General features: G+C 45.8%; 1 protein-coding gene across 2 annotated transcripts in view; it reads left to right on the top strand.

Moving 5' to 3' along the window:
• Window positions 1–15,647, top strand: part of LOC144143601 (pancreatic triacylglycerol lipase-like) — an 81,928-nt gene that overhangs the window by 61,649 nt on the left and 4,632 nt on the right. For both annotated transcript variants that reach the window (XM_077675425.1, XM_077675424.1), the window contains exons 4-9: window positions 5,773–5,919; window positions 6,492–6,600; window positions 8,985–9,107; window positions 11,572–11,691; window positions 12,916–13,182; window positions 14,038–14,155. In XM_077675425.1, the coding sequence (XP_077531551.1) occupies window positions 5,773–5,919; window positions 6,492–6,600; window positions 8,985–9,107; window positions 11,572–11,691; window positions 12,916–13,182; window positions 14,038–14,155 (884 nt within the window). The remainder of the gene's footprint in view (window positions 1–5,772; window positions 5,920–6,491; window positions 6,601–8,984; window positions 9,108–11,571; window positions 11,692–12,915; window positions 13,183–14,037; window positions 14,156–15,647) is intronic.

Raw genomic sequence — 15,647 nt, 5'->3', positions numbered from 1 at the left:
TGGCCCAATGCTTACGCCGACGTCCAAAGATTTCTTAGGACCTGTGAGCCGTGCAAGACAGGAAATCCGAAATGTGAAGTGGGCGTCGCTTCTACAAGAAAGTTGCCTACTGTCGGCCTGTGCGTAAGTGAAAGTCTGGTGTCAAGGGAAACGACAAGCCCATACAGCACATACGGACCACAATGAGCATAAGCATCTGTGCTCGGAGGTCAAAGTGTTCAACTTTGTTTTGGCGTCTCTGCAGTGAGGTGTCGTGTTCTCCAGACGATGCTTACGGCCAGTTCGTGAAATATCTTGACTGTGCGAACAGTGCTTTATTTTCTTTTCCTGCACCACCTTTCGCCCACCGGAGTCTTCTGAAAGTGTGTGTGTGGCGTCACCCCAAAACACTTTCTAAAGCCGGGGGTAATGTGATGAGCTCCAGGAAGGAAACCGGCGCAGAAAAGAAAGCAGCGGAAGGAGACGAGGGCAATCACTCGCTAATGGGTATGCGAGTGATTGCCTGGAGTGAATGGATGGCTTTTTTTTCACACATTAACAATTAAAAGCTCTGGGCGGGGCCGAAATCAGCATATTTTAGGCCGCGTTGATGACATTTCATACTCGACGGCTAGCGGGATAAAATGAACGCGTCAACCAGCCATGGTGTAAAAATAGCATGCCGTAGAAACAGAACGGCGGTGAAGTGAGGAATCGTCAAAACAGCACTACAACTGCAAAAGAAGAAAAAAAATCTTGCAGAGGCATCATAGGCGTATTCATACGAGATGAGGGGGCGAAAGCATTTCTTTTAGCTACACGCTGATCGAGACTTCTGTCGACGTCGACGCAAAGCCTACAACCTGAACATCATACCTACTACAGTCATTCCTTCGAGCACCACTAAGCGTGCGGCTAACCCGCTGCCTTTATAGAAACTGAAGGGCAGGTGAGACCGCGGGTGAGATTTCTGGGACCCGTGGTTTTCTTTGAGTTTTATCAGGCAATCGGAACTGAGAGTGCACGAAGTATTTTAAAGACAATTGTCTTTTTTTGGGCTACTTAAACCCAGAATTTTTGGTCTGTCTGTCTGTCTGTCTGTCTGTCTGTCTGTCTGTCTGTCTGACTAGATTTACCCAGCTGGCCAAAGTGTAACGAAGTCTTCGAAGTCTTGTACAGTCATACCCGATTATAACGAACCCGGATAGAGCGAATTATGCTATATATCGAACAAAAATAAATCAGTTACGAAAATACTCGCGAAACATATTCCTTATAACGAAGTTCACATCGGATATGTCGAACTCGGCTAACCTAGGATTGCCGCCGAAACACATGGTCTCAGAGCGGTAATTGATATGCTGAATGGCCGCGGTTCAGACGTTGGGCCTCATATGAAGCGACGTGACGCCGGAAACGTTCCGTAACTGAAGGATAGTGAAAAGCCGGGCTAGTTGAAAATGGTTAATCTCTGCAACTCCGCACAACGAAACGGGACCATATAATCCCTTCGGGGATACCCTGAGTCAATGTGAGCTCCTCTGCCGCAGACACCATTGCCGATGTTATGGCAGCTGGCGCTGCTGGAGCACCAAATAGGCAGAGGATGTCACAGGGGAAACCGTCCGCCGCTTAATGAAGCGCTTTCGGCAGTTGATATGCTCCGCCCTTATTACTTCGATATTGAATGACAGGGCCTCGAATACTGTGCTAGTTTACGGCGCCAAAATTGAAGTGAAAACAAGAATCAGCTCTTTTTTGAGAAGCAGGCAGTTGAGGCGGAAAGTAGCCGTATTACTTCCACGTTCAAATAAATGGATTGTTTTGTGTATGGTAACGACATACTTAATTGTGTTGGTTTCCTCATGCGAGGATGGGGGGGGGGGGGGGGGGGGTTCGTCCCGCGTGCTGCGAACTCCTAAAAAAAAACTAGCTACGGCCGGTTTCCCTATATCGAACTATTGGATATGTCGAACTAATCGCGGCGCATATTGCAGTCCGCATCAACCCGGTTTGTAGGTTGCTGCGCCAAAAAACCTCAATTTCATCATCAACAGGGTTTGACTGTATACTCACAGCCAAATCGAAACGACCGAGTCCAGTTTGTATATTCATACTTGTCAACGTTGTTGAACAAGAACAAGACACTACGCAAATATAAGACAGAAAATAATGCACAAGAGATATTGACAGTGTTCCTTTGTAAAAAAAATTCATAGATGCTTAATTTTTGCGAAATGAAATACTACATCCAGTGAAGAAAAAAAAATTAACACTGTCGCCCGTGCCACTATAGCTTATGGCGGCCTTTTAAGAAATCAAGCGGCAACAGTTACTAAAGGTTCCACTAGATAGGTTCCACGTTCTGCTTGGAACGCATGTGGACTAGGGAAACGCGGTTCTATAAACGTTGAAGTAGGGCGCGTCGATTCACGCGCGTCTCCGCCGAACGGCAGCGCTGGCATAGAGGCACCCGGCCTGGAGCAGTGGAACGCGGTAAATTTAAACTGACTTGAACAAGCCTTCAGCGTGTTTACCTTGGGAGGAGTGCGACCCAAGAGTAACAACGTGAAAGGTGTGCGGGAAAGCGAAAGGAGGCATTGAAGTGGCAAATGTCGACAACGGCTATCGTCTTTTGTCGACATTTGCAACGAAAGGAGCAGATACGCGACGAATTTTCCCGTTGTTGTTTTTTTCGGCGTACGTTGTATGGGAGGCGGTGCAGCAAATAGCAGTTTAACGACTTTCGAGGGCTAGGTTTGTGTGAATTATGTGCCGATGCAAAAGCGGAGTATGAAAAACTAAGGAGCATACCATGGCATTCTAGCATATACGCTACAATGACGTGCATGCTGCGCATCAGATGGGGGACGGAGACGGGGATTCGTAAAAGAAGTTCCACCTTTACAATAAACCAAAAAAAATTGACGGAGAGAAACTCTGCGCTTCCCAAAAACATTAAATGCATACAGGGAATAAAAGGCGTCTATTATAAACAATACAAATTTTGGTAATTAATAAAACCCCGCTGTGTAGACATAGGGACACTAAAATAATATACTGCAAATTTGCTCAAGTTTAAAGGCTGAGAAAACCATTTTCCATAAACGGCCGTCGATAAAACGGCCGTCGATAAAACGGCGTTCGATGAAACGGCGTTCGATAAAACGGCGTGCGAATAATTTCCCGCGGCCAAATATTTGCCATGCCGATGTTTCAGCTATTACCCTGGATTATTATGCGCTGCGCTTAGGACGCTGAAAAATTCACTGAAACCACGTGTTTCAGTAAATATGTTCGTCAAAATCCGCACAGGAAGGCCAAAGAAACATGTAACAGGCCTTTCAGAAAAAAAGTGAACCCTTTATTTCAAGACTGCGAATCACCTGCACCCAAGTAAAGAGTTGTTTTGTGTCGTCACTGAGTACACCTTCGAGTTCAAAATATTTATAACAGAATGGTATTATGAGCGCACACCGAGTAGCCAGTTTCTCAACGCTGAAACCGAACATTCCGCAAGCGTTTCCTGACAGCCCCAAAATAGAAATGGAATGAGTTCATCGAGGAATATCCCCGAAATGTTTGTCACGGGCACGTATCAGATAAATTTTTCGGTAGAATGCGTGCGTTAGGTGTTAATGTTGGCGCATTACGCATACATTAATGAGCGTTATGTGCGTGCGGTATGCTCCAGCACGTGTTAGCTTTGTCAAAGCCATGCCAGCGACAATGGAAAAAAACTCGGTGAGGCATTCGTGTGCACGTGCTGGTGGCTCTCTAGGTGCCAGGTGCCACGGGTCCCTGTCACTGTTTCAGTTGAAAATCGGGCAGAACTCGCGCCCTGCAGCCATATTTCCTCTACGAGAAGAAAGCATGGAGGGATGGTGGGATGGAGGGGGGTGGAGCGCGACGGAGGGCGACACCGAAGGCGCGGTCTGAAGCAATGCTGTGGCTTGAGAGGAGTGTCGGAGAATGAGTGACATCTCCGTGAGTCATTAGAACTGCCGAGGGGAAAGTCACAACGCCTACACTTCTCAGAAAACACGGTGCTGAAAAAGCAAACACGTGCTAGCGCACAATATATTTGCGCTCGCACGCTACCGAAAAACTGATGTCAAAAAGTATTGAGGGTATTTCGCGGTGAACAGACTCCAAATATGTTTTTTTTTTGCTCCCGATACTACTAAACGTCCCCCTCTACGCCCCCCCTCCCCACGAGTGAGAGAGATTGGTGACACGCAGTGTTCCCAGTCATTCGGACACCTGATCTACCCCATCCCTCTAATTTTGACCTTTGCTATTTATAAGCTAACCTGCTGCCCTTAGCACGAGTTCACGCTCCCGCAACACTACGGCGAAATGAATAAAGCGTGTTAGCCACCAGTCTTCTAAACCTTGCAGCAAAAGAAGAGGCGTGATAATAGCTAAGTATTGTCTATTTTCGGTGAAAAGCAAAATTTTTAAGCTGCAAGGTGCAAGGATTCGAGGTCCAAAATCTTGATTAGTGCTAATTAACATCAAACGAATTCAAACCGCACCCGGAAAAGAACCTTGAGACAAAAACGTGTTCACATTGGCGCCGATAATAAAATAGGCATTAATAATAGGCATTATGGCCATTTAGAGCATGCAACCTCCCCTGGACACGAAGCGAAAAACAACGAACCCGGGCCCAAGCCCGAGCCTCCGCGCGAGCGCAGGGTAACCACAGCGAACGGACATATCCGCGGCCTTTACGGGCCCCAATACGTTTGTAGTACCCGCGAATGTATGAAGCGTGCTAACCAACACAGCCGCTGCTGGCACCGGCGCGCTGCCTTTATTGTAATCACTAATGCGAAGAAAAAAAAATCCACAAACACCGCGAATGCCGTGCGTATGCAGGCCTCAAGCGTCCGCGTATTCCGCGTGGCGAGTCGGGCGGAGAGGAATCGGCTGCGACGAGGCGACAGAAAAAAGGGAGAGGGAGGGATGGCGGGAGGAAAGAGGAAGCAAACGAAGAGAGAGTCGGAAAACAAGAAAAAAAGTTTAAGTACATTAGGCGAAGGTGTCACATAAACTGGCTACCACCTGCCGCCGCTCTTTTAGCGGGGAGGGCATTACTGGTCTGGCAACCATGGTAGCCCCGCAAAGAAAATGGCGGGAAAATTTGCGGGTACGCCAGCCGAAATACTACCGGTGTCGTTGGTTTAAAAATATACCGTTCAGAGTACTACCCACATCAAAACTACTGCACCGTATTACTTCCTGACATGAGCGCATGCCTTCTCTCTTTTGCGAAGCTTCGGCCGTTGCATCCACCTTCTGAGCGAATATACCAGTTCTTACAGCACAGCTTGTGGCACAAGGCCCTCGTGGTTGCCAGTGCTTATAGCCGCCAGGGCAGGGTGCGCTGACGTTCTTACATGATGGCCAAGTTTGCTATATAAAACTGCAGATATTTTTGAAGCTATTTAATCGATGGTGTGTCGGTGTTGTTTTGCGTGATTTGAATTCACATAACAGCCTTAATATAATTGAAATTACATCTATCGGTTGGTTTTTTATTACTGAGGAGAAAACAAACTAGAAACGCTTGCCGTGCAAACATTAACTGGCCAGTATAATATAAGGTGTCTTCGGCTGGGACGATTGTACGTTTGAGAAAAATACTGGGAAGCGCTGTCCAGCCTCGAACCAATCCGGGCTTATGTCTCCTTACCTGCGTGTCAGAATCAATTTATTGGAGAGGAAAAGGGAGCAATGTTGTCCCTTTCTTATGTTAATCCACCCTCACCTGCCATGGTCACGCAGGAGATGAAGGACCGGTTCCTGGACACCATGGACTGCAACGTGATAGTGGTCGACTGGCGAGGAGGCAACGTCCTCCCGTACAGCCAGGCCACGGCAAACTGCAGGGTGGTTGGAGCAGAGATTGCTCTACTAGTCAAGACCGCTGAGGTAGCCTGCGTTCATGTTACTGATCATTACATTTATTGGCGCCACCATTTTTTTCCAGTGTGCGCTATGGTTAGTCAAACAGATCCCGCTGACTAACACGCCATTTAGTCTTAGTTGTATTTTCTAAAGGTTTTTGTGAACCCTGGCTTTACAGCAATTTTGAAATTTATACTTGCGTTCTGAAAACAAGGCACACATACTTTCCATTTTATTTTTGAAGTAATACACGGCGAATATTTTCAGCAATCATACGATAACTCATCCTCTTTACGTCATGCCGAAGGATATGAAAATAATGTTCCCGCCATCTTGGTATTACAGGGCTCACGTTCGTTCTTAGTGAACGTGGGTATAAAGATGCAATGACCACCCGCACTTCAAGTAATAATTTTTTAATAGTTTTAGACAACGCGTTTAGGATGGCATCAGAAAACAATCCGTTGAGAAAACGCGCCCTTCTATTTGAGGACTTTTTTGCGCTAGAATAGGCTGGTAGAGAAGAAGCCTCACCCGGAAATAATCACAGGATTTAACATCTACAGTGCCAACAGCATCGTTATTTTTTTTCTTAGAGGGTGCTTGGATCGAGCCAAGCGTCCTTCCACTGCATTGGACATAGCCTCGGCGCCCAGATCTGCGGCTACGCTGGCGCACGCCTGCGGAATCTGGGCCGAATCTCAGGTATGTTTGACCATCCCTTCTCTTAAACGAGTACATGTCCGAAGGTCTTCCAAAGTATCTGCGGCGACATGTGGCTCACCCTCGCATTTCTTCACCGCGGGAAACTCAGCGGAGTATCAAAACAAAGTTTCAGGAAACAGTGAAACAGTCACTGACCAAGTAAACAAATACGTAGAAAGATGTTTCGGATTCCTCACTAACCACGCTAAAAAAAGTACAAGGACTGAAACGTCTTTCTGACTTTGTCAGTGCTGTAAGTGCAAAGAATGTGTGAGCACAAAAACTTAAAGCCGCACTTTTGGCTAAACTTCTAACACCGCTAATGTTGGCTTGCATCAAAGTGGAAGAACAAGGTGGGATCAGTACTAACATGGGTGGTACTTTGCGGTTGCGCAGTAAAACCGATATAACCTAAAACTACACCATGAAGTTGCTGAAACATATCTACTCAGCCGACAACAATACACGAGAACACTGGCAGGAAAATGTGGGAGTGACTGTTTGCCATATCCTATCTTTCTTATCATGGTGGCTCTCTCTGAATGAATCTTCGCTCCTCAACAGAAAGTAGTATTGACGGAGTGCTAACGCACCCTTCCTCTTTTGAGATTATGTGATATGCTTCAATGATCTCGGGCGTTGCCCTGTCTTTAGCGCGTGCCAGAATGTGCTTGTGCTGAAACTGCAGTGTGCACTCGCGCGGTTTGCAAGTTTTGCAATGGAGTGACAGGTTGCTCGTTTCCTGTGTTTACTGACTTCCGTATATTGACGCACCTTCCGCTTTGTCAGATATAAGCTGTCCCACACGCCAGCGGTATTTTGTATACTACACGCGTCTGACAATCAACGAATTTCTGCCTGTGTTTCACGCCGCATTAGAAGACGCTGATCTCTCAAACTACGTATCGGTATGCCTTTAGATTTTGACCGTTCGTAGAAGCGTTTGCTTAGTGCGCCAAAAATTGTCTCATGGATGACGATTGATTGGTCGCACTTTTATCAAAGGTTTTTGCGCACTTTTGACGCAGTGTAGATCTGGGAATGCTTTCACGCTTCTCTCAACTTGTTTAAGAAGGGATGGTAAATTACTTAAATATTAATGGTAAGCGAGTCCTGAATTTGGCAGCATATGGCAAACGCAAGGCGCCTGTCTTTGCGGCCGTCGTTTACAACAACAACGTCGTCTATTCGGAAATTGACCTGCTTGGAGGGACATGCTCCTGCGACGAGCACGATGTATTAGCGACACAGAAGTTCGGTGCAGTTCTTCATATGAAAATTTTAATTTGAGTAGACGCCTCCCACACCCGTTACTAGGTTGTGGGCGATAACATAACATGACAAACCACACTGCACTTTATTAAATATACCTTTCTGTGCCACTTTTGGACAGTGAGATGCCTTTATACAATAAATGACAGTATTGTTGCGAAAGACGCGTTAGATCCCGAGTGTAATGTTGGCAATGATTTAGATATTTCGCCCTACGTTCTAACTCTGAGTGTGACGAGTGCTTTGTTGAAAAGAGTTGAAGTTTGTAAGTTTTCTTCCGCAATCCCACTCTTTCCTTAGATATGAAGGTACTCTTTCTTGCTTCCATTTTGAGTCTTACCGGCTGCAGGTGCATTATAAAGAAGAATTTAGAACTGTTAAGTACTCGGTAGTATTGTTTGTGCTTCTTTGTTACGCCCTTCTCATACGCCAAATTTAGTTAAATTAGAGCGAATGACATTAGCTGTGAATGCTATTACTGGCGCTACACAACACTGAATGACATTTACGCTAATGGCATTCGGTGACTGAATGAGTTTGGAGATAGCATTCGCATTAGCTTCCCCACTCAATGAGTTGCCTGGACAGCGGTGGTCCGACACTGAACAAGGATGTTCAATGATAAGGTGTAGATCCCTGGGCTTAAAACCTATCAGTACGTCCATATCCTTCCATGCACGTTATGTTATATATAAATAGTAAACGATACCTCTGCAATGCTCCCCCATGTTTGCTTACACCCACAATAGTTTTGTTAATTGTCGCGGATTGTGTTGTGAATGTCGCCTAAGACAGAGCTACAGGCTTTTAATTTGAAATGAAATTTTGCTTTGTTTTAAAAAAAGTAAGATCTTTAGAAACATAACTCATTTACATATTATTTTACAGCTCTTTGGAGTTCTTTGAAATTCCCAGTCGTCTAAGCTGCCATTAAAACATTTACATCACTGTGTAGACTCGCACGGCCAAAGCCAATGTCATTTAGGGCTAATGTCGTCCGCTTCAAATGACATTGCATTTGCCGTGTGACAGCGGTATTAGACGCATGCATTGGCGCGGACAGTTGTGCGCTAGGCCTAACCGCGTCGTGACGCGGCATGGGCCGCCGCCAGGACTGGACCCTGCCGGTCCTTTGTTCTACAGAATGCACCCGGACGTCCGGTTGGATCCAAGCGACGCCAAATTCGTCGACGTCATCCATTCCGACGCCAGCAAGCCGTACTTCCTAATCGAAGGTGAATATTCGGAGTTATTGCACGACATGCTTGGTCCTTGCAGCGTCTTGTCCTCCTCACAAAAGCGATGAAATTTATATGAGTACTTGCTAATCCCCGAACATCGATTTTTTCTTGTTATACAAATCTTTAAATGAGCACTAAACTGAGAAACAAGATAGCCTTTACAGGTATATTACATTGTCATGCATTAGAGTGACATGATTAGTATATTTTCTTCCTACCACAACGCGGGCACCTGCCGCTCTAGGAATAAAGTTAATTCGATAATGCCCGTAATTCAAGCATACCCCTCGTGTCCCAGCCGCTTATTAGAGAGTTTTAGCTGACCGTTTTCGACGGTCCCCTCCGGTATCGGCGGCCCGCTGAGCGCAACCGGAGCCAATGCCGTTCACGGCTTTGCGCGCCACGCATGCGCAATTGCGCTCCCGCTTGCTATCGGCGCGAAGCAGAGTTTAGAAATCGGTCAGCTAAAACTCGCTATTATCATACTGCAGGAAAACCCGGATGCGGCAAAACTGGTTTCACCGCCTCATACGCTTTCCTGCACTACCTAGGAGTTTAGACATCGCAAATGGTCACATCTGAAGTGAGGATGGGGTAGCTTGTCGAACCAGTTTCCTAAAACCAACCGAAATACAGGTTGATGATGCCAATAATTAAATCTATGCGAGTACTTCAGCCGACGACATGTGTTTCAAAATAACATAAACTTAACCGCTTACACATGGTTCAATAGATTTGATTTCTAAAGCTGCCGGTAGATTTGCTTCAGTTTCGCTTTCGGTTCAATGTTTTACATAGCCGTAAGTACCGTCACAAGACGTACCTGATACATTGCGAGCTATATTGCTCCTTTTCAGGGTACCTGTTTATTCGTACGCTATAACCATCGGCGAAACTCCGAAATTACTGCCTCAATTAACTAAAGGACATGTATGACCATCAGCCGCCGGGCTAGTAAATTGACCCTTTTCCAGTAGCCTCGCCCTCTTGCGGCGGCCGCCCGAACCACACTTGTATAATTACACAAGGACACGCCCCCGTTTTTTACGCGTGCCATCGTAGTTGAGGAAGCCGCGCCGACGCCACACATGGTTTTGATGACAGAGAATTTTTTTGATGGGAGCCGTAGTGCCTATCTGTCGGCCACGTTCAGCGCTCAGAAGACGGAGCAGCACTTATCTGGCTCGGCGTTCGCAACTGGCTAATCCAGTATGGGGTCGATTTGTTTACATTTTTTTCCCCCAATAATGGCGGATTGGTCACTGGGAGCGAGAGTAGCGCATGCGCAGAGCGCTACTGGCCAAAGGTTCATTGCGCGACTAGTTTCTTCTGCTTGTCCTAGGCGGCAGCACCTCCCATTCTGGCGATGCCTTGAATTTCTTTGTAGGTGATCTCAGACTACGCACGGTGTGTGATGTGATATTCAGCGTCACTCCAAAACGGCAGGGAAACAAGACGTAGAAATTGCAGCTGTGTATATTCATTTTAAAATAAACAAAGTATCGTTAACCATTGAAGAAATGCCGGAATCGCCTTGTACAGTGTGAAATTCTTTTAAAAGCGTCGTTGAGTCTTAAGCGCATCTTTTAAATATGCTTCATAGAAAGACATTTTGCTGACATTGAAAGTTTTTATAAGGGGTTGGGGTGTTCGTATGGTCAAAAATGATTATACGGAGGTCATTTGGGCTTTGTAATTCCAGAAGAGTACTATGCAGGGATAAGCACTTCTTGCTCAACATTTAATGAAATCTTGCGGATGTTGGCCTTGAAACAACAGATATTGTGTATCCTTCGGCAGCTGCTTTCACTTGTATGGTGTCAACATTTTTACAGGTCAAGATTACACTCCAATACTTCTTGTAATATGTGAACCCTTAAAAACCTATGAGAACCATTTCATAAAAAAACATTTTGCGTTTGATGCAAGGCTCATAGCCTAAATTCTAGGTATGCAAGATAACTGCAGACGGCTCGGAATTTTTTGGTTCATTTATTGTTAAACTTCACTGGCCTAATAACTTAATTTGCTCAGGCTTCATGTGCACCTAATGGCTTTTAATTATGTGGAGCTCAATGAGGCCCCAGAGAGGAAACTTGTCGCTGTATACAACCTGAGAGAAATATCTCCGCAGTAATTTTGATTTTTTTTGTATAACCAGCCTCAAAAATAATGCGGTATTTGAGAACGCTGAGCGATAAATTGCGATTTGCAATAACGTTCTTTCATCGGCGCTCAGTGATGATTGCACAGCGCTTACTGTAATCAGTATGTTTCATATTGGCCCCTACAACAACTGAAGGTTTCACTACGTGATAACGTGGTCAGGCTGACTTACAGGGTTATAGCCTAAGAGTCAATAAAGCCCGAATAGCCCTCCGCTCTCCTGACGTTAAATAACCCAAGAGTTCCCACGGACTGATTTTTGAAATCCCTGCCTGGTTCCTGTTCATCGCAGGTTTCGGAGTGAACGAAATGGTGGGTCACCTGGATTTCTACCCCAATAACGGCAACAATCAGCCAGGCTGCCAGAAGTACAATTTCAGGAAGTTTGTCGACAAGGGCGGCCTCATCGAAGGTAAAAGATTTTTCTGCGCATGCTTTGCTCAGCTGGCGATCACAACACGCCTCACTCAATGGTGGAAGAAATCATTTAAACAGCTGTATCTATAATACGCATGTGCTCAGAGAACAAAAAAATGTGCCTTACTCATTTCCCAATACCACTTCAAAACTGTTTACACTAAGTCGTGTAACTCTGCCTTAAAGAAACACACTTCCGCGACAGGATTTTCGTAAGTAATTCAAGAAGACTGAAGTGGCACTCATGAAATTTTGATGGTAAATTACGGTAAAACGTACTGGTGGTAAAACTTCATTCCCCTCGAATGTAACGGGAAATGCTTGCAAGGAGCATGAAACTCAATAAATAAACGTGTTTTGAACAATACATTGGTGATTCAGTGACTAGGCGGACACTGTATTGTAGATGTACACTTAACAAAGGAAGAAAGTTTATATGCAATAGGCTCAGCAGTTGGTAAAGCACAAGCCTACGCAATGTTCAAGGGTGCCCCCTAGACAGATCTTGTGTCTGTCTCTATTGAAAGTGCACATGGCAGCGCGTCACCTCCACACTCTTGCCAAAAACTTTGAAAACGTTCTCGTTTACTGCGAATTGGCGAGGATACCTTTTCTATGATTGCCTTCTTGCAGTGGTTACCTTTAGCCATCTTGGCATGCGAGTTGCACGACTGCAGTAAAGCCGCTTGATGGTGGTGACTGGTTTTAGAACAGCACATTTTTACTAAACTTAATTCAACAAACAATTTTTCGCTCCCTGCACAGTTCCCCTTTCTGGTTTGTGCATTTCCACTTCAAATTCTTAGGAGTTCCGAAACCGTGCTCCGGCTCTAATACTGCAGTTTTTCCTCCAAAAACTATGCTTATAGAAAGCAGAAATCTGGAACAAAATGGGATATTGCGCAGTAAGGTTTGTTTTGAATACCAAAAACCCAAAACTACTTTAGGCCACTTAAAAAAAATTATGCAAACCGTTGTAGGAACTTCTTGTTCGTAAAATTACGTCTGGCGACTTTCATCCCACTGGAACCTGGCAGCGTTATCTCACAAACGCGAAACTACGCGCAAAGCCATCTCTCATCTTCAACAAAAGCGTTTGCATATTAGGGAAGGACCTCCGACTTATTATTCATGAAATGTTCCTGATGAGCTTTAATTCTGAGCACGCCTAAGTCAAAGCGTAACCCTGGACGAACTTTCACCCCCGGCTGCTGGACAGGTGTTCGCCGCCTGAGCTCGTGCGACCACATCCGGTCCCTGGACTACTACATGGAGTCCATCACGCGTAACATGGCCTGCCTCCCCGTGGCGGTGTCGTGCCGCTCATGGGAGGACTTCGAGGCCGGCCGCTGCTCGCGCTGCGGCGACGAGGGATCGCACTGCGCGGTCATGGGCTTCTATTCGGACCGCATGAAGACCAGCGCCGCCGGACAGCGCATGGGACGCAAGCTCTATCTCAAGACCAATGACGACCAACCATTTTGCTGTAAGTATACGCTCTGCTGTTTTTCTTGTGCCACCTAAACGGGAAAAGAATGTTTTGTATGCCTGCTTTCTGCGACTAGATCTCACCGACCAGCCAAATGTTGTACGACAGCTGAGCAAGAAGAGCGTACAGAAAGGGCCCTTCCAAACTACTTAGGGGAGTGGACCACTACCGCATGCAGAAAGCTACCGACAGACAAGAGTGCCTCCATTTTGAGAGCTGTCATGCGCGCCACTAGAACACAAGTATCCCATATTCGTCGGCGCACCCATTTAGGAGAGCTTGGTACCGCACCGAGAACTTCGAGGCAGACGTAGAAAACTTGCACAAAAGGGTGGCGTGCGTTTTAAATCTCACCGTTGTTCACCAATAAGAAAACGCAAGGCACAAATGAGGCAGAGCACACGTGTGCTACTGACAGTAGCACCATTCTTCTATTTCAAAATTGACGTGAGATTGTTTCGGCGGTAATAAAGATAAGAACAACGCGTTAAAAACTGCTAAAGAAAGGTAAGATGAAAAAGATGTTTCTTAGAGCTGCTCCAGGTACAATGGAAACAGTTAGTCCCGACTGATGGTGCGCGGGTGGTGCGGATGCTAAAAAAAAGGGGTCCAATTGAGCAAACGAGTTTGCTTTAACCATGGGATGTGGGAAATTAACAGCGTGAGGGGTGCGAGAAGACAGGATAGTGTATTAAGTGGCAGGGGAGGCAGAAAAGTATTCTCAGGAAAGGAAGAAGTTACACGGCCATTTTTGCTTAGACTAAGATTATGACAACTAATCCGAGCAAAATCAAATTACAGAATATTGAAGAAAAAAATTCTCAGTGACGCTCTATCGTGTTGCTTGTTCAGTGCATCAGTACCAGGTCGCCGTCCAGATGTCCAAGACTCCCAAGCGAGCCGTGTGGGACGCCTTCGGCCAGCTGTACCTGAACTTGAAGGGGAAGTTTCGAGTCAGGCTCGGGAAAAGGTTTGTCTCTCTCCCATTTGAGCGGTCTTGAGGGAATCATCACCGCGCGAGGGGCTTCACTCGAGCCACCAGAGGACTCTGCCACAGCCGTGGGCGCAGCCTGTAAGAATGGACGAGCAATAATGCGTCCTTGGAAAATTGTAATGCATTCACGCTGGCTCTTGGAGTTTGGTGTATGCGGGAATGTCAAGGTAAGTGACAGTTTTTTCTGCTTTGCTGCCTCTATAGAGAAGCTTACGGCCCACCAAAACTGTGGGAGCTCAGCAACTTTCCGTAAGAAGGCAACAGCATACCCGCGGCCGGAACCGGCTTGTGCAACTGCTGAATTTACTTTCTATTTTTAGGTTGATGAGGAATAATAAGACGCATGCAGGGACTCATTCTTGCTTTAGCTATTCTATATTTTTAGCATAGAATTACCGTATCTACATTACCGCCTACCGTGTTTCCGGGAGTCTAATGCGCATGCGCGAGGGTTAAAGCGAACGGTAACTTGCCGGCACAGGCTTTACAGTTATCAGCGAGCTTCCTGAGCAGACGAATTGTACACTCGCGTATTAATTACACAAAATGCAGTGCGCTCAGCGCTTTATGCTTAACACAGCGGATAAAATAAATCTTGCTTGATGCTGGTTATTACGTTTTTCTTTTTAAATAATGCTCAGAAGAACGAGAAACGACAATTTTTCGCAGATGGGCGAGCAAAATGGCCGCCCTATACTTTTGCTAAGCCTTGTCCGCCTCAAACAGTTCAGAAAAGTTTCTGAGCTCTAAAAGTGTTTTCAGGCCTCCAGAATTGTACTGGGCAAGGTAGTGTAGGTTACTGAGTAATAACTACAACATATTTTACTCATTTCTCGCCTAAATATTTAGCCCGGAGGCAAATTCTATTTTATCTTGATTCTAACCCACAGACACGTTTAGGTTTTAAAGCTCCACAGGTGATGGCTGCAGCATTCTTAAAACTACAGCTATTGTGAACGCTTTAACCGAATAGTGAACTACTCAATCTACTTTAAACGAAAGCAAATAGACATGAGCAACAAACTTTGCTTTGAGCCTAATTCATTAGATCTCGCTATCTGCGCCATAGCGGTCGGAATAGGCACGCCACAAACGTTGAAAAACGTGTCGTCCCGCTTTCAGCGGTAAACGGAAATTCCGGCTTGCGGTAACACGGTTAAGGGTAACGCAAACGCGGTAACGATTTGCTAAAATTGCCTATTTAAACATGTTCTGATGCACACAGGGGTGAGCGCCAAATATTTTACAGCTTTGTGTGGGCAGAAATATAGGGCGAGGGTTGTTAACGTGTCGTCAAGCTCAGCAATTCACAACGCGCTTTATTTTTGACGACGCTGTGAACTTCAAATTGTTTTTTCATTCCCCATTTAAATTTGGCCCAGCGTTGCCAACACCGCGTTTGGGAGTCTTGGGAGAGCAATCCCACAATCTTGATTAGCGACACGGTTTTGAGGAGATGGCGCATCGG

This window comes from Haemaphysalis longicornis, unplaced genomic scaffold (assembly GCF_048455015.1).
Source record: "Haemaphysalis longicornis isolate Haplotype H1 unplaced genomic scaffold, Haemaphysalis longicornis Haplotype H1 scaffold_6, whole genome shotgun sequence".
In the NCBI taxonomy this organism is placed as follows: Eukaryota; Metazoa; Arthropoda; class Arachnida; order Ixodida; family Ixodidae; genus Haemaphysalis; species Haemaphysalis longicornis.
Note: the sequence above shows the minus strand (reverse complement) of the source record. Positions and strands in the feature narration are given on the sequence as shown.